Below are 24,277 nucleotides of genomic sequence, written 5' to 3'. Positions count from 1 at the left end.
CAGGCTTAGGGCTTGGCCATGTATTAATTCACCTGAGGAGCTGGGATGCTGATCAGAGCCACTTCACTTTAACAAGCGCTGAATTCCACCCTTTGTCTCCTCAGTCCTATGCTGCTGCTGACATTTTTGCTTACATTTTTGGCCTTGTGGCTTCTGCTAGATCTCCTGAAGTCTTATCCCATGTATATGAAGGCTAAAATTTCATTAAGTAACTCTAGGGAAAGGTATATCCAGAGTCTGAGTTATGATTTCTATTGTTCTCTCCTGCCTGAGACTGTGTTCCTCAAGTTCTAGGCTCTTGGGCAATCACAAACTCAACCTCTGGCTCCTCAGCCCTGCAGCATTGCTGCTTTTTGCTGGCACTCTACTTCTTGTACTATGAACTGGCAAATGCCTTTGGGGGAGAAGCTAGGGTGAATATAAAGCTCTCCCTGTTGTACTTCCCTTTTCTTATTTTTTTTTCTCAGCTTTTATGTTTGTTTTTGAGGGCAACTGAGTCCAATACAAGCAATTCCATCATGGCCATAACTAGAAGTCTCTAGATAGTAAACTTTTATCAGAGGCTTGCAAAACAGCAAAAAACTAGTAATGTAATTAAACTTCAAGTTTAAATGATTAAATGGAACAATCTTTGCCCTTATCAAAAAATATTTTGAGAATCTCAAAAAAATTGGGTGCTTAGAATTCATTATATCTTAGTATTCAGCTTAATGGATCAATTTTTTTTATCTGTTTCTATATTCTGAAAAATACAATCAGGTGATAACACTATTAATTTTTAAAACTATTATAAAAAATTCAAACACAAAATTAGGTTATTTGTTAGTTGCAAAGCTTTGTAATATTAGAAATTAAGATTATATGTGATTCTAAAAAACCCAACTGAAAACCCAGAAAATAAAGAAAAATAGCTTTAATAAAAAATCAATTAGTAAAGAATAATATGGAATATTTAGTTTATTAGTATAGACCAGTGTTTGGGGCTCTGTGAAGAAGAATCCATCCTTTTCTGAATAAAAATGAAAGTTATTCATGTATAAAGTTGATATATTTTTTCTTTTTTGCTCCAAAACAGTCCCTAACAATGACACTGCAACATTAATGAAGAGGAAAGTCAAACTAGGGACAGTAACTACCGAGAAACTAGAACATAAAGGGGTAGGTAACAGAGGTACTGAAGATAAGACTTAGATATGCAGTTACCTTCTAGTCCTATAGGCGGCAGGTGCCGTGGAGCTGGCACAGAGTGGTAGACGAGGAAACAGGCCAGCATGCTCAGCTGTGATTCCTCCAAGGGCTGCCCGCTGAGGTAGGCGTGCACACACATATCACCCCCGACTGTGAGAGAAACAAATGGAACTGAACCAACTGATGACAGAACTGAGAGGCACAAGAAATACCTTCTATTACTTTTTCATCAAGAACTTATTGGACACTTAGCATATACAAAGCAGGTTCTATAGCCGGTACTGAGGCTACTCTGACAAGCTAGACTGAGTCCCTGTCATTGTAGAGTTTAGAGTGTTGTTGGGGGAGACAGATATTACACAAATAATGACACAAACAAATGCATAATTACAAATTGTGGTCAGTGCTATAAAGGTGCAGTGGTCACTGTGGTTGTCTCCCCGAAATACCCCTTGTCACACCCTACCCTCCACTGTATATTATATTTGATGGGACTGACTTCAGCTCCAGAACTAGATCCTTATTAGTCTTGGTCAGGGGTCCTCAAACTTTAACATGTACCAGAATCACCTGGAGGGCTTGTTAAACCACAGATGAGTGGGCCCCACTCCATGCACAGAGATTCTTATTCAGTAGGTCTGGGGTGGGGCCAGAAAAACTCCATTTCTAACAAGTTCCCAGGTCATGCTGCTCCATGAACCACACTTTGAGAATCACTGATCTTGGGTGATCAAGGCAATCCCATTCTCCTGATACAGTGTTAGTTCAGAGACAGGCAGACCCAGGCCATTTTTTCAGTAAGAGACATTCTCTGCCACAGGGATAGATTGAGGGGTGTGCATGAGATGCAACTCGAGCCAGAAACCTGAGGAGGTACTTAATGACAAGCTTGCTGGAGGCTCCAGGGAAAGAAATTCCCTCATTCTCATCACAAAGCTCCTAGAAGCAACTCTATTCTTCCTCTGAGTATCATGCTGAGCTAGAGGTGAACATGTTACAGCCATTTGATTACCATCTGAAAAATGCACTGAGGATAAAGTCATGGCACAGAATGTAGCTGATGAAACCTCAGAGAAATGGAGTTGAAGACACTGGAAACAGATGACCCTTTACGTGCCTTACCTGCGGACTTCTAATAACACAGGCATACTTGTGTCCTTACTGCTTAAAGGCAGGTTAAGTCAGGCCTTCTGTTACTTGTAAACAAAGGCATTTTGATACAGAAAAAAGGTAGAGAGCATGAGCGGGCAGGCTAAAGATGTCAGGAAAGCTGCCTGAGGTAGAGTGGTCTTGGAAGGCCTGGGAGGAAAGGTCATTAAAACTGAGGCTGCATGGATAAATATGAGTTGGGCAGGTGAAGAATGAGAGGAAAAGGTTCTAGGGAGGGAAAACAGCATATTCAATGGCCCCATAGTGAAAAGGAGCTCAGTGTTTTTGAGGAAGTGGAAGGGGCCAGGGTGGTGTGAGGAGCAAGTGGTGTAAAAGTGGCTTTGTCGAGGAAAACAGGCGCCTTGCAGGTCACACAGGTCCTGGTGCCACACTGTAGGGATTTCTTTCATAGCTGAATCAGAAGCCTTTGAAAAGCTTTAAGCAGGAGTGTTACATCAGTTTATTCTTTAAAAGACTGTTCTATCAGTTAACTTGAGACGGTTAGAATGGAGATGAGAAAAAGCAAGGAGGCTATTTAGGAGGCTATAACAGTGGTCCAGGCACAAAATAATCATTCTGTTCTAGGCAGAAGTAGTAAAATGTGGATAAATTCAAGAAATATCTATGATGAGGACTGAAAGGCTTCAGCAATGGGTCAGCTATTGCAGAGGAGGGGAGAAGGGAAGGAGGGAAAGGAGCAAGGATGACTTCCAAAACGGTCAGCAAAGGAATGACAGTGAAATGGTGACAAATACTGAGAATTTTTAAACAGGATTTTTTTTAAAAATTGGGAAAGTGTGCTGTGACAAAGTCAAGGGAGGCCCATTTCAAGAAGCAAAATGTAGCTAAAAGCCTCACCATTGTAGAGATGGAGTGAGATGAAAACTGTAGACTCCACTGAACACAGTTGTGAGGATGTCAGTCTACTGGGAGGTGGAAACATTTAGGTTTGGGGGAGGCAGCAGAGGGAGAAAGGTTAAGGGAGAACAGATGAGATTCTTCTTTGAACAGCTCATCATGAAGGAGAGCATGGTGGTTCAGCCTCTCTTCAATGACTTTCTCATGTCTACCAGCACTTTGTTTCACTGATTTTCTCTATTGTTTTTTTGTTTTTGGTTTCATTGGTTTCTGTTTTTATTTGCTTGCTTTGGGTTTATTTTGCTTTCCTACTGCACTTGACAAGTCTTAAAAAAAAAAAAAAAGGACAATGCCAAAAATTGCATTGCACTCCACTGCTGGTGGGAAAGTAAAATGACACAATTTGGAAAATTAAGTGTGGCAATGGGTGAAGGTACAAATGACACAAAAATAGGAGAATGCTGGCAACTACTAAAATTGGTGTTGCGGTTTATTACACTAGTCTACTTACTTTATATATTCTTTAAATTTCCATAACAAAATATGAAAAAGTTAATAAAACTTTTTAAAGTTCTTAAACTTGAAACCCGCTTTCTTTGCCCAAAATTATAATTTGAGGAGATAAATACTGTACAAAACATTTATATAGGCCAGGCGCCACGGCTCACGCCTGTAATCCCAGCACTTTGGGAGGCCAAGGCATGTGGATCATGAGGTCAGGAGTTCGAGACCAGCCTGAACAACATGGTGAAACCCTATCTCTTCTAAAAATACAAACATTGGCTGGGTGTGGTGGCATGCACCTGTAATCCCAGCTACTCAGGAGGCTGAGGCAGGACACTCGCTTGAACCCAAGAAGCGGAGGTTGCAGTGAGCAGAGATCGCGCCACTGCACTCCACCCTGGCGACAGAGCAAGACTCCGTCTCAAAAAAAACCAAAAACAACCAACATTTATATAATATAAATTGGCTACATTTTCAGATTAGTGTAGTGATTTAATGGGTTATCTCAGATCTAATGAGTTATTAGTGAGTGACCCTGAAAGTCCACATATGCATCTGTGATTTTTACACACAAATATGAATGCAATTTCCAATTTTCACTTAATTTATTGTTCTCTACCCCAATGCCAACTGCTAGTGCTTGTAAGAGAGAAGACCGCATATTTAAGAGGTTTTTAAAAAAAAAAAAAAATTCTAGTTTTTCACTAGAAAATAAACAATTTTTGATAAATCTGAGTGGCAAGTCAAATTCAATGGAGGCTGACAGCAATGCTGGAAACCACCAAATGCACTAAAGAGCAACAAGACAATCAGGGCCTTGTTTTAGAGAATGTTCTAATCACTGCCAAAGTTCCATACATTATATGAAATGTGCAAATCAGCGAATCTGCAAAGATTTAAGGAAGTATTTCTTATCAATAGCAAAGGTCCGCCATAGGTGATCAAACATTAAATTGAATAAAAACGAAACACCAAAACTTTTGAAATAACATGTTTTTCCCCAAAAATGAGGATAAAAATGACTATCAAAAAAATTTTGAAGCTATATGATCTTTGAATCTGAACAGGAAATGACAAATAGAATGCAGCTGTTAAATATAAACATGGAGAGTCTGAAATCAGGCTTTCCAAGTATATCCCTCACAACCTGGTTTACAATTTAATTTTTTTCAGAAATTTATTTCCTAGTGTTACAGGTGGATAGTTTTAAACTGAATTATATTCAAACACTTAGGGTCTATTGATTACTAATAGTTTTCACTAATCAAAGCAAGAATTGTTTCTACTACTATTACTAAGGTTAGTATTAACCCAAAGCAAGCAACTGTCAGATATTTACTGGGAGCATTTGAATGAACTAGAAAGAATGAAAAGATCAAGGAGTCTACTCCTGAAAATCAGTTTCAGGTGTAGTATTTAACACCTAAGATACATTTCCATAAATCTAAAGGCCCCATCACTTGCCTCATGTAAGTCAGAATCACTTCTACACTGTTAATGAGTAACTACAATTTCCTTGCAATCACAAATCCTGCTGATAGAAAGCCACCACTGTGACATCACATAGCTGTGCGGTCCCAGGTTTTCAAAACTGAGTTGGTACAACAAGCTCACTCAGCAAGCACACGTCAAGTTCTACATGTACATGGGGTGCCAGTACAAAAACGGGATGGCTGCTGGCCTCAGAAAGGTGACAGGCCACACCCCTAGGAAACAGGAGACAGAGGCACTGAAAAGGAAACGTGATCTGATGCTAGGGAAGAGAGAACAAGGTCCTGAGCGCCAAGTGGTATTTAAAATGCTATAAATATTATCTGCCTGGGTCAGATGTGTTTTTCTAAAGAAGCTAAAGTAGATACTCAAAGTCTAATTCATCTAGCTAGAAACATTAAATCTATAGCCATTCTTGCTTATACTCAGATTTATCTTGCTTACCAATGAAAAAAAAAAGTTACAACAGAAAAGCCTGAACCGAATGTATCTCAAAAGCACAAGAGCGCTATGCTACAATGCTACTATTACCTTGTAGCCACTGGTCCAGGGTATTATCGATGGTGCACTTCACAACAGGGAGGAATTCCGAGTTCATAAAGAGCCCTCGCTTAGGGTGGTTCTGCAGCCGCTCCTGATGGCTTCGGGAGCTGAAAAACTCTAACACCAACTTTATCTGCCAAAGTTCAGAAGTCTCAGACATTTCTCTTCTCCCAAGTCTTCTTATAGCCTTGAAGAGGAAAGAGGACAACAATCTATTTAATCAAAGAGTGCTCTGTCTCTTCATCAGAGTTGTGGACTGAGTATTCTTTAAATGTGGCTCCTAATTATAAAGTGTGGGGGGAGATCCATTCTGTGTTTTGATGCAGTCTGCCCACAGAGGAGCCATCACTGGGTACAGGTGCATGGCTCACCTCCTTCAATATGGCCCTACATGAGCAGCTTGCAGGGAAAAGTAACAAAGGTGAATGAGCTCACAGCCAGTCACCTCTGGGAAACTCAAGCTGGGTACAATGACATGGCAGGGATCCCAGGGGGTAGAGGGCTAGAAGAACACTACTAATAATACTGCCCTTGAGATCCATCTGCAAGTCACTACAGCTGCAACCAGAGAAGATATTCATGCATAAAGACCTGCCCATGACTGTAAAGGTGTGAGGGTTCAGAGAGTAAAAAGACACATTCTTAGCCAGCAACTTAAAAACACAACTTGTTAATTGGCTGCTGTACAGAGAGGCACTGTGAGAAGCAGTGCCAGCGTGGATACCATATATCCATACTTTCCAACCAAAAAAGGGTGGATTCCAGACAATAATGGCATTCTGGGCCTACTTAGTTATATTGGAACTTGGTTTTTAATGATGTTACTTAACACTGTATGTTTTCTGGTTTGGGGGAATTATCCTCTGACTAAACATATTTCTCCATTCAGCTTTTTAGCAAATTATTTTTACCATTAAAGGTTATTTCTCTTAGACGCTGAGTCTCGGATGCTCAGCTGTGAACTTATTATATTCACTTAAAGAGCTGTTTAAAACTAGATTCTGGATCTGACCCCAGAAATTCTGATTCAATAGATGAGGCATGGAATTAGAGGATCTGTATTTTTAAGATACCAAGGCAAATTTCTGCCAGGTTAGAAAACTACTGGCTTGGCTTAACTGCATATCTCGGTCTGAAAGATATGATAATATTGAAAAGGAATATGTATTACTAATTTGCCTATAAGTGAATAAATTGGTCTGATCCTTTAAGAACATTATTAAGCATAATTTTCTGCATTACCCCTTTAGGCTCTTTTAAAACAGCAGTAACAAGAGAAATTTAAAAATGAACTCCAACGCCCTAGATAACTACATATGGACTCTGTAACATCTTGCAAGCTTCATCACATAGGTCTAATTTCACAGTACTGCCATCGCTAGGGCTCTGTTTGTTCACTAACTGCTCACATGCAGACTTCTACAAAGAGGCATTACCAGGAGGGAGGCAAGAATAAAATGGGAGGGAGGGAGGGAGTGCTCTCCTGCTCTCCTAGCCAGGAGCGACAAAAGGGAGGAAGGGGAACCCTTAGAGGAAGCCGGCCTCCCAAGGGGCACTCTTGTCAACATAAAGCCCAAGCTTTTTGGATTTCTGAGAGCTTTCAAATTTTATATGGTTTCCTTTCTTAAATTTCCAAAAGCAAATGGGAAACTAAAAGGAAGGACACTAGGAACCTTACCACACTATTCAGTGAGTTACTTGAACTACAGGACAAATTTCACCAGAATTGGTATAGGTTTTTCGATCCACACCTGATCCATTGCTATGTATGCAGGCAACATCTCTGGGGTCTCCTGGGTAACACATTCATAGAGTACTGAAGAAAAGAGATCCAGAATTTCCTGTTTCTGCAGAAAATCAGAAGTTTTGTAGCACAAAGTATATTCCAAAATCAATTCAAAAACCAATTGTATATCACTACTATGGCCCATTCTTAAGTTTTATAATGAGTGACATAAAAGTAACACTACAATCTTTTTAAAAAGCCATAGCACATGTAACATTAAACATTAATTAAAAAAAAATTAAGTCCCAAGAGACAGTTAAGGATAGTAAGTGCTACAGAAGAGAGGAATGGATCAAACTAGGATAAAATGAGTAGATAGGACATCACAGAGCTATGCCTTGGGTTGGGCTAGGAAGAGTAGGATCCAGAAAGAAAACAGAGTAACAAAGCTGCAAGAAAAAAAACACTGACCAGAACAAGTTTAGGAGAGGTGGCAGAGTCAAGTCCAGCTGGGGTTAAGGGCGGGCATGGGCTTTATTAGAGACCCGTGACCTTGAGTACATAGCCCAGCTCTTACTAGCTGTGTGATCTTGGGCATGTGACATCTCTCAGTGGCAGTTTCCTAATCTGTAAGCCCAGAATAATAAAATACCTATCCTCAGGGTCATAATTAAATGACATTTAAGTATTAGCAGAGTATCCAATAGAGTAAAGATTCAATAAATAAGAGAGGGGAAGGTTATTTCACTTAATCCTGAAAACAATACTGTAAGGTAGGTTCTATTATAATCACTTTTAGAAATGAGGAAACTACATTTTGAAGAGGTTGAGAAATTTTCTGAAGGCCATATACACTTGAAGACAACAGGCTATCAATCCTAGATATCTAATTCCACATCCAATCTTTCCTTGTCTTATGGTGGATTAAGTCAAAGATCTGGGCCAGGCACAGTGGCTCATGCCTATAATCCCAGCACTTTGGGAGTCTAAGGTGGGAGGATCATTTGAGCCCAGGAGTTCAAGACCAGCCTGGGCAATATAGTGAGACTCCATCTCTACAAAATATTTTTTAAAAAAATTAGCCAGGCATGGTGGCTACATGCCTGTAGTCCCAGCTACTCAGGAGGCTGAGGTGGAAGGATGGCTTCAGTCCGGGAGGTCAAGGGATGCAGTGAGCCATGATCACGTCACTGCACTCCAGCCTGGGCAACAGAAAAAACCAACCCTATCTCAAAACACAAAAACCAAAAAAATAAAGAAAAATCTGCTAAGCACCCTTGGAATCTTGAAGGTAACAGGTGTGTGAACAATAAAAAGAAGGGTTATAATATACAGAGGAGACAGTTCATGAAATTACATAAAATTAAGGGAAAGGTGGTAAACAGTGAAAACATAAAGCAGAATATGAATGGGTATCATTCTTGTAGATGACAGAAACTATCATCTGTTCAAAACTAATGTCTCACAAATTTTAAGTTGTTTCTTCTATCAAGGTAGAAAATTGCTGAATTTAACAGTTTTAGGCTATGCAAATCTATACGTGCCAAGCAAAAGTCACCCCATGTGACTGACGCATGTCATCAATCTCAAAGATAGATATAGATAGTACAGATGTTTTGGGTGACCCATGCATAGAAATCATAACAAATTCTAGTCGTGGGGCTCGGCAAACCATAGAATATATACCTGACCCATGTTCACAGTTGGCTTGCAGAAATATTCAGCAAATGACAGAAGTGCTGGATCAGAAGTGAATGCTGAGATTGTTTCTGGCTAAAAAAACAAACAACCACAACATTATAAGATAACAAAAGATTATTTTCCTTACTGCTTAAACTGTAATACACGCAGTTCTAACAACTCTACCTCCCATTCCAAAAAAAACCCAGATGGTGCAAACTTGCCTCATCGACCTGTTCTGCTAAGAAGTTACAAGAAGCTTTTGCACAAGTTAACATGAGCTACTAATTTATCAAAAGCCAATAACAAACAGGTCTTCCTGTTTACACAACTCATCCAAAAAAAGCTTTTCCCTCCTTCACTGACTAATTAAAAAGCCTACCAGAAACTAGAATTGTTACTGAAAAGGTAAGGAAAAAAGAACATCACTCAAGCCAGCCACAAAAAGATAAATAGTGTATGAAACCACATATATGAGGTACTCAGTATAATCAAAATCACAAAGACATAAAATAGAATGGTGGTTGCCAGGGACTAGGGGAAGTAGAATGAGGGGTTACTGTTACAGGTATAGACTTCAGGTCTGCAAGATGAAACCGTTCTAGAGATGGATGGTGGTGATGGTTGCGCAACAATGTGAGTGCACTTAGTATTACTGAACTGTGACTTGGAATGGTTAAGACAATAAATTGTGTGCATTTTACCACAATGTTTTAAACTTGGGAAAAAATATCATTGAAGGCTCAAGACTGAAAATGAAATATGAAGGTTTTACTATTTTCCACTGAGGTTTATATTTTATTTCTGAACTCCAGTAGGCAGGACATTGAGATAGCTTTCAATTTTTATATACTTTCTTCATTCAAACTTAAGTCTAAATGTATCTATTTTCTTTACACATTGGGTTAGAGTCTTTGGGATATGCTCTAATTTTTAGAAGAAGCAATACTACAAATTTAAGTTAAACTGTGTCCAAAAATCTTTCAAAAGTATTTCATAAACAACTTACTGAATACTGCCAAACAAAATTCACCAATGTCAACCCTGGGAACTATTTATACATTTCAATCCTGGGAACCATTATAAAGACTCAGTCATAAGTAACTGACTAAAATGAAATATGAGTTGAATTAAAATAAACTGCTGTCTCTGTACTTGGAAGAACAAAGGATGCTAACTCAGTCCTCTGGCTGCCACTCATCCAGTCCGTCTGCCCCACTTTTGCCGTCTAATTATTCTTCAGGGTCCTAACTACTTTAGACTACTCTACTTTGTACCACCAGCAGGGACACATTTGCTCATGGAATTACAGAAAACTGAAGTTAAATTCAGAAGTATTAATGCCTGATTATGGGACAAATTTCTTGTGTTGGAAACTTATCTGAGTCAAGAATATAGAGCAAAATATGTGCTGACCCCGCCAGGGGAATGAAATTGTTTCCTACCCTCATTTATCATAACTATTTCCTTATTTCAAACACTACTGCACTGGCAGTCAAGTACTGTGCAAATAATAAAGCAAACTAAGAAAAGAAGTCTGAATCTGTCATCAGTTTATCCTCACCAAGATTAAGGAAACAAATGGTGGTTTTTAAATGGAGTTAATAATTGCTAGCTTGCAAAACTCCTTTTCTATTTTTGCTATGAAATTAAGCAAATCTTCACCAATTTGAGGATCAATAATAAAATCACGAAACTATCTGTTACAGTGTCAAGATATGGTGTGACTGTCTTTGCTGCTAAATGTAAACATTAACTTAGAGTATTTTACTTTATTTTATATATATATTACTTATTATATACAGTATTTTATATTCATTATATTTTATTATGGCCATCACATAAAAAGCAAACAGAGCCACGGTCAGTCGGTCTTTACAATCTGCAACAATGAAAAAGAAAGCAGATCCACCTTTAAAGTTTATAGCAATGGGCGAGGAAGCCAGCAATTTAGAATTATTTCTTTCCGTTTTTACCAATCAGTAACACTACCTTGAAAGCCCGGGCTTCAGAGTTTCTGTTAGCAACAGTCTGAGCCAACAAACTTTGCCATCCCATTGGATCTTCTTTGTAGGAGAGCTGACCCGCCCGGAGTTTAACATATAAAACCCCATCCTTGGAAAGGATGGACCTGAAAGAAAAGGAATGAATTTAATATAAGGTATTATTGGCAGTTCTTGGCTGGAAACAGTGTTTTCCCAATACCATGTTCAGGGAAGATGAAGCTTTTACCATTTTCCACTAAGGTAAATGATTATTTACTGTGTCTAAGATTAAATCAGTCCCTATGAGAAAGCCCAGAATAAAGTTCTGTTTTTCTTTGGTGTCTAGGTTCACGGAACTTGTTAAATGAGAAGGCACTTTGACTACTGGCTCAATTATGAGCTTCAAAGGTAGCATTTTGTCTCACATTTCTTTGTATTCCCTATATCCCCTGGCTCTATGCCTGGGGTACATGAGGTACTAAGTATCTATTAATTGGTTTGCAGCAAGAAGAAAACAATCCTGCAAATGTAAGGACAGAACAATACAGAAAACAGCTAACACACAGTCTGGAAAAATTCACATTGGGACCAAACTATAAAAACTTTTACAAGCTTGTTAAACTTCCTTGAAATTTAAAGGCTTAACTGACATGCTACTTTAGGTATAAATTTATCAACACTCTAAAATAATTGCATGTGATTATTTCCACCCAAAATACACTGAGTGAGTAGTATATATTATCTATAATAATCTTAAATTTAGGAGGACTTTCTAACAGAAGAATAGTAAAGAGATGCAACAAAAGATGTGGTCTGACAAACACTGATTAATAAAGTTCCTTTTGTGGATGTACAAATCAGCTTACTTTCTGACATGGTTAGGCTCTGTGCCCCACCCAAATCTTATGTCAAACTGTAATCCCCACCTGTCAGGAAAGGGAACTGGTTGGGGGTGATTGGATCATGGGGACGGATTTCCCTCATGCTGTTCTCATGATAGTGAGTGAGTTCTCACGAGATCTGATGGTTTAAAAGTGTAGCACCTCTCTTTCTGTCTCTTGCCGCCATGCAAGACATGCCTTGCTTCCCCTTTGCCTTCTGCCATGATTGTAAGTTTCCTGAGGCCTCCCCAGCCAAGCAGAACTGTGAGTCAATTAAACCCCTTTTCTCTATAAATTACCCAGTCTCAGGTAGTTCTTTAGAGCAGTGTGAAAATGGACTAATACACTTTCTTAAACTAAACCTTATGTTAATATACCAAGAGACAAGTCCATTACTGTCACAAGGAAGTCACTGCAAGTTTCTCAATAAATAAATATTTAGGGTTGGAGTTTGAAATTAAAACTTTCATTTCCTAACACAAGTCCTGTTTCAAAGATACAGACTGTTTTACAGAAGACATACCCTACATATAGTCTTGAATGAGATTAAAGGGTGATGAGTCACATTCCAGATAATAATCTATAATTTATACCTTCTTATATACTTCCACTCACTTCCTAAAAAGTAAATCTGAGAAATTTAATGTACTTACTTCAAGTGTTGTGTTCCTTTGCTTAAATCTATGAGCAGCTCCCAGTATCTTGGGCCTTTAACTTTAATCTGTCAAGATAAATGTAAACATAGTCAACCCAAAGCTGAAAAATATGCTCATCTGACAAACTGAAACCTATGTTTCTCAGAGGAAACAGTAACAGCCAGAAAGAGGCATCTGGAGGTAAACAAGCTCCATTTCCAGACAAAAAATGAATGGAAATCATGTTCTGAGGCCACCTAAGCTATCAATAAAGATCTCTAAGACAAGACTTGCTCTATTCTTTCTGACTTTTCCTCCTGCTGCAGCTTTCTTATCTGCTACAATACATGAAGAAAGCAGAGGCTTTTATTTAGCTATCTTTAACGCTATGTCGTTCTGTTGAATTGACCCCTTGGACACAAATCCCGACCACGCCCAGCTTACCTGCTTTAAAAGATGGAGTTCTGGAAGAAGGGTAGGAGCCATCAATTCTTCTTTGGTTTGTTCATACCACTGAGTTCCCTTTACAAATGTAAAAGTCCAGCCACAATTCACTAGGTAGTCAGTGGAAACAACAAAGAAGAAACATCTCCACGCTATACCTCCCCCGATCCCCGCAGTTCATACAGAGACCTTTAAATGGCATAAAATCCCCTCTGGTACTCAAATCTTGAAGGACTGATGTCTAAATTCCTCACAGGGTATGTGTCCTTCCCACCACTTCAAGCCTTGCTCCTCACAGGCCAGCAGGACCGAAGGCCATGCTCCAGTGCCGCTGGGTTTCTGCACGTTGCCTTCTCCGCTGGGAAGGAGCTCCACTCAGTGGGCCAGGCCTAGTCCAAACACTGTCCACTGTGACAGCCTCCTCAACCCCACAGCTAGCAGCTAAGCGAGGGTGCTTCTCTGCTTCCCCTGCATTCCACACACATCTCCAATTATCACCCTCTATTCCCATTGTATCCATGCCTGGCTCCCCAGGGGATAGAAGTTCCTTAAGGAAAATGACAATGTCATCTCATTTTGTACCCCAGAGCCTAGCACAGTTTTGATCCACAGAAGGTACTTAATAATTTGCTGAATGAAAGAAGGATATAAAACTTGTAATCTATGCATCTAAATGAAAGCTGTCATCAAATACACAATTTTGGGTTTTCAAGTTTCAGCTAACAAATCTAAGAATGGGTCTAACTCAATTAGTTATATAAAGCACTACCGTCAGTCATATAAAGTTAACAGGGACATTTTCAAATTATAAGCTCTAAGGACAAAAGAGTAGCTGATGATCCCTAAAGAGTGATACCCAGAGAATATAAATGAACATGAATGGCCTGGCAGGATATACAATAACTCTGGAAGCTTCCATTTTTATGAAAGTTCAATTCACTACTTATCACCTTTTACTGGACAACACATTTGAAATATTATGACCTGCCAAGATGGATGAGTGGTAATAAAATTACAAGTAAATGATAGGGAGAGATACCTTGTAGGTAACCTCTAAGAGGGCATAGCAGGGCATGTTTGTGTCCACATCCACAGGCACTAGAAGCCTGGGCTCCGCGGCCAGCACATAGAGGTGCCGGAGAGCCTGGAGATGATACCTGTTCACAAAAAAGACAGAGGGTGGGTAACAAACAACTGTGACGATATGAGCTCTGCAATCTGCTGTTGCCTATAAGCTAAGACAGGACAGAAGCTCAAGTACTATCTTCAAATGAACAGAAATCTTAAAGGCAGATAAGATTCTATTAAAAAGTAATGCAGAAATTATCTTTTAAAAATTTTATATAACTGATCTTTGATCCAATAATTCTTTACTTTAGTCTTCACAGTGAAGAGGTTTTACAGGGAGGTAAAAAGTGTCATAACATGAAAATATTTACTATCAAACTGACCACTTATAAAATCAATCACTTTCAAAAATCCCTTTCTACTCAACATAGGCATCTGTTTTTATCTTCTCAGAGACTTTTTTTTTTTTTTCCTTAAGGATAGGGAAGAAGGGGGAAGACAGGATGTCAATTCTTCTCAGAGAGCAAAGTTCTTCTACATATACATACTTGCACATACATATATACACATGTCCTTGAAACACAGTACATCAAACATCTATGTGGGCATGGCAATATTTTTCTTTGGGGTTCTCAAAAAGTGTTTTAAACTTTAAGATTTCTATTTTAGAATGTAAAAACAAAAAAAGTTTTCATATTTTAAGATCTCATAAAAGAAAGATAGGCTGGGCACAGTGGCTCACACCTGTAATCCCAGCACTTTGGGAGGCCAAGGCAGGTGGATCACCTGAGGTCAGGAGTTCGAGATGAGCCTGGCCAACATGATGAAACCCCGTCTCTACTAAAAAGACAAAAGTTAGCCAGGCCTGGTGGCACATGCCTGGAATCTCAGCTACTCGGGAGGCTGAGGGAGGAGAATCACTTGAACCCAGGAGATGGAGGTTGCAGTGAGCTGAGATCACGCCACTGCACTGCAGCCTGGGCAACAGAGCAAGACTCCAACTCAGAAGAAAAAAACAAAAAAAATTGGCCGGGCACAGTGGCTCACACCTGTAATCCCAGTACTTTGGGAGGCCAAGGTGGGTGGATCACGAAGTCAGGAGATCGAGACCATCCTGGCTAACATGGTGAAACCTCGTCTCTACTAAAAATACAAAAAAATTAGCCAGGCGCAGTGACTGGTGCCTGTAGTCCCAGCTACTCAAGAAGCTGAGGCAGGAGAATGGCGTGAACCTGGGAGGCAGAGCTTACAGTGAGCTGAGATCGCACCACTGCACTCCAGCCTGGGCAACAGAGCAAGACTCTGCCTCAAAAAAAAAAAAAAAAGAAGGATAAAATGAGACTTCAATTTTAAAAAGTTTTATAGACAATAACTTCCCTCTTCTTACTCAAATGCATTTACTTCTATAAATCTATTAAAAATAAAATCAATAAAGATCAGAAAAAACTGACACTAACAAATTATATAAAGATTCTTGTCACCGGCCAGGTGTGGTGGCTCACACCTGTAATCCCAGCACTTTGGGAGGCCGAGGCAGGTAGATCACAAGGTCAGGAGATGGAGACCATCCTGGCTAGTACGGTGAAATCCCGTCTCTACTAAAATATACAAAAAGTTAGCCAGGCTTGGTGGCGGGTGCCTGTGGTCCCAGCTACCTGGGAGGCTGAGGCAGGAGAATGGCATGAACCCGGGAGGCAGAGCTTGCAGTGACCCGAGATCGTGCCGCTGCACTCCAGCCTGGGCGACAGAGCGAGACTCCATCTCAAAAAAAAAAGATTCTTGTCACCAAATGGCTTTGTTTACAATAGCTAAGCCAAACAGCTATGACCACCAGTATGTGAGTGTGGCTCTCCACTGTACCCTAGCCGATAATTGGCTTTAACAACTCAAAAAATCTTTCCTAAATGACAGGCATGAGGCCACATGTCAGAGGTGTATTAACTTAACAACAATATTCTTGTGCTGCACCTACCATCAGAGTGTGGTTTTCAGCTTAGGCTACTTTTGTAAAACAGCTATCTTTCTTCTGTCGTTGGTTATACATTGTAGTGTAGTTTAAAATGATGGCTTAGGTTACTGCGATAAGTGCTCCTGACACTTCTCCCATAAAAAATAAAGGGCTCTTGACCTGTCTCTGGGGAGACAACATGGGACGCCTACAGTTGAGCACAGTGCTCAGGTGTCTTATAGGGGCTATTTTCTTCCCTTCCCCCATATGCAAGAGATCTGTTATATCTCAAACTATATCTAGGGAAACTGAAGTGTTGGTGGTTCCTCGTACCCAAAATGCAGAGCTTTTAACTGCTTCTACATGGTTTGAAGTTCTACTGCTCACTGCCCCTTATAAATTGTCTCTGGTTTTCTGCTGTATTTTGCTTTTCTTGTCCCTTCTATGTCATTTATACACAATTTCTCTGCATCTATGTGAAAGGCAAAAAAGAAACTCATACAGACATTGCCACTAAATCAGACAAAGTTTTCTCTTGGAATTAAGTAATTATAGCACAAAAAAAGTATCTTGAACTTCCCTTGGCAACTATTCTTTACCTGATGATTTTTTCCCTAAAGACAACTTTACTTGATCTCCTTCTGGGTTTAGAGCAGTTCTGTAGATCTGAGAATGGCAAAGACTGGTCAGTCATCAGGTGTCCAAAGTTATCCTCTGGTCTAATACTTTGTGAGATATTTTTCTTAAAAGATTTAGCCAGGAATATAACTAAGTTAAGAACAGAACAATGCTAATTTGGAAATAATTCCATGAAGCCAAAATACAACCAAATGACCCCCTTAAAGAACTTAATAAGTATCACATTGAAGACAGAATCACTAGACTCACCGGTTGTCAGTGCTGTGAGCTGGGAAGTGCGGATAGAGGGCACAGAGAAGAGCGGCAATGGAAGAATTTGATGTGCTCAAAGAGTACCTGCAAAGTAAGTTCAGTGGGGACAGATGTTATTGATTATATTGCACATACTTTCAAGGCATTCTTGAGAATCAGGAAACTGGGGTATAGTAAGGCATACTGATAAGATGATCTCATAATACAAGAATGTCAGTGGTGTGAACATTCCACTTTTCATCTAGTCCTTAGGCCATTTCAAGATCATCACTATTTAAAGCCAAAGTAATATCCCATAAATGTTAAATTTCAACCCTTGAAGCAAGGTTTTAACATAAAATAGCACAGTAGTGAAGACCACGAATGCAGTCCTAGAAATTATAAATATTGAAGAGTCATGTACCAAGTATGCCACCTTCTCATCCAATTTTATTAATATATATGCCTATTTATACAATTATAAATCTGATTTTTAAAAATATGGGATGTTTTAATTGATATTTAAACAGTTTTTTCTGTTTCTGTAAAGCATGAGGATTCCTTTAGAATGACTGACTAAATGAAAAGGCAAAAGTTATCATTAAAAAGTTACAATGAGGCCGGGTGCGGTGGCTCACACCTGTAATCCCAGCACTTTGGGAGGCTGAGGCGGGCGGATCACGAGGTCAAGAGATCGAGACCATCCTGGCTAACACAGTGAAACCCCGTCTCTACTAAAAATACAAAAAATTAGCCGGGTGCCGTGGCGGGCACCTATAGTCCCAGCTACTTGGGAGGCTGACGCAGGAGAATGGCATGAACCCGGGAGGCGGAGCTTGCAGTGAGCCAAGATAGCACCACTGCACTCCAGCCTGGGCGAAAGAGCGAGGCTCTGTCTCAAAAAAAAAAAAAACCACAAAAAGTTACAATGACTGTATAAACAACTATTCCTCTAAATATAAATTCTTTTCTCACCAGTATGATACACTTTTAAGATAAAGTTTTATAGACTTTAAAAATATTCTCTTGGGAAAGGGTCTATTAAAATTTTCCTTAAATTACTTTATTGTTGCTCAAATTTAGTATAGCAAACAGGCAAATTAATCTAAAGTCCCAGAGTTTTTCTAAAAAATATTTTGAAATAAAGATGGTGTAGGACATCACATAAAAACACTTCTAAAACTATTGAATATAAATACTTTTATTACACACAAACATGCACACACATATACCCAAATCTCTTTCCCTGTCTTTTAAAATAATTGGAGTATTAAATAAGAACTTATAATTCATTATATATGCTTATATATTTAATGGATTAGAAAGAAGAGATTTCAAAATTTAAGCAAAGAGATACATCTATTTTGGCATGTGCATGGAATAAGCTATTTTCTTTGTGTCCTTTTGATAAACCAAAACTCAAAGATAAATATTAAGATACTAATGTTAGAAATTTTGGGTAGAAACATAATGGTGTAGCTATGCTAAGTTTAAATGTTGTTATAGAGTATACATGACCATTTAAAAACCAAAAATCACTAGAAAAGCAGTAGCAGAATGGTAGAAAAATCTATTCGATACGAAAGAAAAGCAAGGAGAGTCACGCAGTTTGGAAAAATGAAAGATGGGATTAAGAGACATGGAGAGGCTCATTTTGAAAGGAAAAAAATTTCAAAAATCATCGAATAAAATAAATAAGAATTTTCACAGTAATATTTCTTTAACCATTATTAATTCTAAACAATTAAAGAAAGACAATTCCACAAAACATGTTGAGAGGAAACGCACACCTTTCTGATCATCTTTACTTTTTGTACTTCTGAAACGGTGAGTTCCAATGGTGAGCTCAGTCTTAAAGAAGAGGGGAAAATTAGCCTACGTAGACACTGTAGCCATTGATCAAGGTCACACACACTAGAGCTAAATATATGCAGGGGTATACCATATTCACAGAATGGAAGACAATACTGTAACAGATTCTAATCTCCTTAACACAGACACATACAATCAAGGCAATTCTGATCAATATTTTATCAGATTATTTAGTATGGAACAGATTCCAATATTTATATGAAAATGCAAGGAGCCAAGAGAAAAACACACTTTTGAAGAAGAAAACCCAGGTTGAAGGATTTACTCAACTGGATACCAAGACTCATAAGACAATGTAGTATTGGTGCAAGTACAGAAAAACAGACCAGCAAAACCTAATAGCCCAGAAATAAACACAGGTGTATAGGCACTTAACTTATATAACAGAGGTGGTATTGCAGAGCAGTGGAGAAGGATAAACTTTTCAATAGCAGTGGGAAAAAAACACGGAGAAAAATCCGTGCCAGGTAGATTTTAGATCCAAATGTGAATGGGAAAGCTAAAAACTTCTAGAAGATAAAATAGAAGAATATCTCCTTTTCTCTGGGTAAGAAAGTATTTCATAAGCAACACAAAAAAGTAAAAACTATAAAAGAAGAACATTAATAATTGTGTCATCAAAAGACACCACTGGGAGAGAGTGAAAAGGCAAACAAGCCCTAGGGTGGCAAAGATAACTGCAACAAACAAAACTGACCAAGGGCTTAGGACATAGTTTAAAGAATCCATAGAAATCAATACAAAGCTAAACCAATGTGGAGCAGTCAACTTCATCAAAACAGAAAGTAGAATGGTGGCTGCCAGAGGCTGGTGGGAGGGGCAAACAGGGAGTTGTTCAATGGCTACAGAATGTCAGTTTTGCAAGATGAAAAATTTCTGGAGATTGGTTGCACAACAATGTGAATATACTTAACACTACTTAATTGCATACTTAAAAATTGATAAGTTTTATGTTATGTGTATTTTACCACAAATAAAAATTTTAAAATAGATGAATATAAAAACTGGGTAGCAAGAGATTTGGACATCGCGAAAGAGGTTTTGCAGTTGGCTATTAAAAGTGTAAAATGGTACTCAAGAACATTATTCAGAAATACAGAAATTAAAGCCACAATGAGATCCTGTTATATACCTACTAGTTGGCTAAAACTAAAAAGACTATAACAATAACAAGGGTTGACAAGGATATGGAACAACTGGAACTTCACATCCTGCCCATGAGTATGTAAAATGGTACAAGTGCACTGCAGCACTGATGGTATTATTCACTGAAAGTGAATACACACGTACAACCTATGACCCAATTCCACACAGTTCTATATACAACAAAATCAAAGACATGTACAACTTTCCCTAACAGCATTGTTCATAACAGCCCCAAACTAGAAGCAAGAAGCATATCCATCAATGGGGGAGATCAATAAAATGTGGTACAGTCATACAATGAAATGTAATACAACACTGAAACTTGAATAATCCATTGCTACATACAACATGAATCTTACAAACATAATGTTGAGCAAAAGTGAAGTGCAAAAGGATACATCGTGTATAATTCAATTTAAATGTCAAAAACAGGCAAAACCAACGTAAGGTGTTAGAAGACTATATAGGGCTATCTTTGGGGAAAGGAAGGTAATAGTGATTGAGAGGGGCGCATGGCAGAAGCAGAGATGGGTGATGTGAGTTGCAAATGCTATACAGAATCTTGACATACATGATAACAAAAAGATTTTTCTATGGTAGATAGCTCTTTGACCTGTGCACCTATGATTTATACACTTTTCTGTATATGTGTTTTTGGTTCATCTAAAGCCAGGGCAGTCTTATAAAGGATGTAGTCAAGAATGGCAGATGTTGGAAAAAGATCAAGAAAGCTGAAAACTGAGAAAATGTCACAGGATCTGGTAAACGATTTTGTGACCTTTCTGAGAAAGTAGCTTAGTGGAACGGTAAAACTTTTAACCAGTTGGGCACAAGCAGTGATGCACTGAAGCACTAAGCACAGACTATTCTGAGAAACACAGTGATGCTCAGTGTGTCAGAGAGGATGGTAATTCTACTGAGTAGACTATTAGTTGACGGTTAAACTACAAAGAAGCCCATCAAGTCGAATAATACTGCTAGTTAAGCTAAGAGCTAGTCAGAATTTAAATTTTCCATGTTATCTTCAAGATCAAAGTAAGTCACCCTTATAGATCTCACGAATGAGATCTTTTCATTGGAAAAATACATATTCACTTACCTTCCTCCTCCCAAAAATAGAAGTCCAAGGGCCATGTGGTGGGCTAAGTGAAAACCATAGTTCATTTCACCACCCGTTTTCATGTGTAAGAAGCGACAAAGCTGCAAAACCTTTAGGTTTCCTGAGCCAGCCATGACCATGGCGAGAGACAGCAGCACCACGCTCAGACAAGTTTCTAGGTTATAAGGACCTGTCTGTAAGGTGAAGAGATGACATCACTGTAACTGTTGTGTTACATTTCTTTATTATCAGAACTAGCTTAGCCATCATTAGAAGACTACAAAAGTTTGTAACTTAAAAAAAAATCTGAGCCGGGCGCTGTGGCTCACGCCTGTAATCCCAGCACTTCGGGAGGCCGAGGCGGGCAGATCACGAGATCAGGAGATCGAGACCATCCTGGCTAACACGGTGAAACCCCGTCTCTACTAAAAAAATACAAAAAATTAGCCAGGTGTGGTGGCAGGCGCCTGTGGTCCCAGTTGCTCGGGAGGTTGAGGCAGGAGAATGGCGTGAACCCGGGGGGTGGAGCTTGCAGTGAGCCGAGATCGCACCACTGCACTCCAGCCTGGGCGACAGAGCAAGACTCTGTCTCAAAAAAAAAAAAGAAAAAAATCTGTAAATACAAATATTTTCCCTGATTATGAAATATAAGTTCAACAGAGATAATTTCAAATATTGAATATCAAGAAGACATAACAATCACTTGGAATGTCACACCCAAAGATAACTGGTGTTAACATTTTGGCTTTTTCTCTGAATTTTTCCTTTATCTACACATATTTTTTCCAAATGAAATGGAGATGTTACTCTACACAGTATTTTTAACCTTTTAAATAACCTATTAGAAGCAAGCTTCACTCACAAAAAAAAGTTGGTTGTTTTTTTGTTTTTTTTTTTCTTGAGACAGGGTCTCTCACTCTGTCACCCAGATTGAAGTGTAGTGATGCAACAGCCTCAACCTCCTGGAGTCAAAGGATCCACCCACCTCTGCCTCCCAAGTTGCTGGGACTACATGTGTGTGTCACCACACCCAGCTAATTTTTTATTTTTTGTAGAGATGGGGTCTCCCTATGTTGCCCAGGCTGATCTCAACCTCCTGGGCTCAAAGGATCCTCCTGCTTCAGTCCCCCAAAGTTCCTAGGATTATAGGCGTGAGCCACTGCACCCAGCCACAAAAAATTCTTGTATAACATGATTTTGGTAGCTCCACTGTGTAAGGATATATAAATAAACTATAATCAAATTTAATTAACTACTTTCAGACTTTTTTGATGTTTCTAACTTTTCCATATTATAAACAGTGTTGAATAAATCTATGTAGTTTTTACCAGGAAATAAAATCTCTTAGTCTTGTCATCAGAGAAGCAATGCCTCAAAAGCAACTGAATCCTTACTAAGTACTAATATTTTTTAAAAAGGAAATTCCCAATATTTAATACTGAGACAGAATTACATGAGGTATGACAATCCGTGAATATTATGGCCTTTCTTATTCTCTTGTCACAAGAACTAGATACCTGTGCATCCTTCCAGGGTAATCATATTCTCACCTAATTTAATATTGCAAAACAAAAATAAAAAGATTAGCTAATGGTTCTTCAAATCTCTCATTCTACATTCAAACAAACAGCAGAGATACCTGATAACACATAAGTAACTGGATCATCAGTAAATTTTTTTCAAGTTTAATTTTATTCCCAAGGAGAATGATAAAAACACTTACAACAGAAGCATTAGGTGCAGACAAATAAGTCATAAAATCTTTTGCAAATTTATGCTAGAAAAACAAAAGAAAAAATTCCAAGTTAAAAGAAGCATCTTAAAGCTTTGTTAAAACAAACAAAAAGAACACAGTAAACTAAAATACTTCTTACCAAACAGTTAAATGCTGATAAGTTTTCTGAGCCAGCAAATCGAAAACCCAGAGACAAACAGGCTCCTGCAATTATGTAGACATGTGCTTGGCTGAAAACAGGTGACAAGAAATTTAATAGTCATTATTTTACTTTAAAATTAACTTGAAATAAGTAACAATAAATATTCCAGTTCTCTAAGCTAGTTTATATCTTTCTGGGAATGATCAAGTGCCCTCTACTCAGTCAGCAGATTTCTATGTATTTTTTTTTTTTTTCCAGCGGAAGCATTGGGTCACCTTACTCAGGAAGTTTGCCTCTTGCCTACAGTTTCATATGCAGCAAAAACAATTTTTAAAATTGTTGCCGATTTTTTTAATGGAAAGGATAAAAGAGAAATACATACAAGTTAAATCTCCAATATTGCTTTTTGAGGGCAAGAGCTGTATACTTCAGAGAGCTTTAACCAATGTCATGAACATCTGATAAATAATGGTTAGAAACGTGTGGGATTCAGAATTACTTAAATCAAGGACAATATTACTCCTACATAGTATATTTCAATTTAATTATCTGATAGATGCTAGGATAGCTAATTTGCATTATACATCACTTACGACAAAGTTTCCAAATTCAAATCCTCTGAGCACGGCAATTCGATTTCACTGAGAGAGATACTATTTTCTCTTATAATCTGTCAATATAGAAAGCAAGAATACTTATATATCAATGTTCTCATTACAAATATTTAATAATCTGAAGAATAACATACTGCTTATCATGGCCATATTTATATAAAGTAAGCTTTACCAAACCATTTAACTCAAACGCCTATATTTTAATCACATTGAATGTAATCAAATTTCAAATCTAAGATGGGCTAAGTAAGAATAATAACTAAGGGCAGGCATGGTGGCTCACGACTGTAATCCCAGCACTTTGGAAGACCAAGGTTGGTGGATCACGAGGTCAGGAGTTCGAGACCAGCCTGACTAACATGGTGAAACCTCATCTCTACTAAAAATAGAAGAATTAGCTGGGCGTGGTGGCACACGCCTGTAATCCCAGCTACTTAGGAGGCTGAGGCAGGAGAATCGCTTGAATCTGGGAGGCGGAGTTTGCAGTGAGCCAAGATCACGCCACTGCACTCCAGCCTGGGTGACAAAGTGAGACTCCGTCTCAAGAAAATAATAATAATAATAATAATAATAATAATTAAATAGGGCTGAACAAATATAAACAGGAAGACGTAAGTATATTCTGAATCAGTAACAGGGTCATAATATTGCACACCAGTCAACTGAAATACAAAGATGATGGCTTTAGAATTTGGGCAG

The 24,277-nt window shown here is 38.6% G+C and overlaps 1 protein-coding gene across 2 annotated transcripts in view; it reads right to left on the bottom strand.

Annotated features, from left to right (window-relative positions):
* The window catches only part of ANAPC1 (anaphase promoting complex subunit 1), a 121,419-nt gene that overhangs the window by 3,522 nt on the left and 93,620 nt on the right, over nt 1-24,277 (bottom strand). For both annotated transcript variants that reach the window (XM_030827304.1, XM_030827303.1), the window contains exons 35-47: nt 23,558-23,634; nt 22,962-23,052; nt 22,811-22,864; nt 21,088-21,281; nt 16,989-17,075; nt 14,124-14,241; nt 13,085-13,162; nt 12,659-12,726; nt 11,132-11,270; nt 9,146-9,232; nt 7,485-7,580; nt 5,722-5,920; nt 1,204-1,338 (exon numbers count right to left, since the gene is read on the bottom strand). In XM_030827304.1, coding sequence (XP_030683164.1) covers nt 1,204-1,338; nt 5,722-5,920; nt 7,485-7,580; nt 9,146-9,232; nt 11,132-11,270; nt 12,659-12,726; nt 13,085-13,162; nt 14,124-14,241; nt 16,989-17,075; nt 21,088-21,281; nt 22,811-22,864; nt 22,962-23,052; nt 23,558-23,634 — 1,423 coding nt within the window. The remainder of the gene's footprint in view (nt 1-1,203; nt 1,339-5,721; nt 5,921-7,484; nt 7,581-9,145; nt 9,233-11,131; nt 11,271-12,658; nt 12,727-13,084; nt 13,163-14,123; nt 14,242-16,988; nt 17,076-21,087; nt 21,282-22,810; nt 22,865-22,961; nt 23,053-23,557; nt 23,635-24,277) is intronic.

Source organism: Nomascus leucogenys, chromosome 14 (genome assembly GCF_006542625.1).
Source record: "Nomascus leucogenys isolate Asia chromosome 14, Asia_NLE_v1, whole genome shotgun sequence".
NCBI classification, from domain to species: Eukaryota; Metazoa; Chordata; class Mammalia; order Primates; family Hylobatidae; genus Nomascus; species Nomascus leucogenys.
The sequence above is the reverse complement of the archived record's forward strand: the minus strand, read 5'-3'. Positions and strand labels throughout refer to the sequence as shown.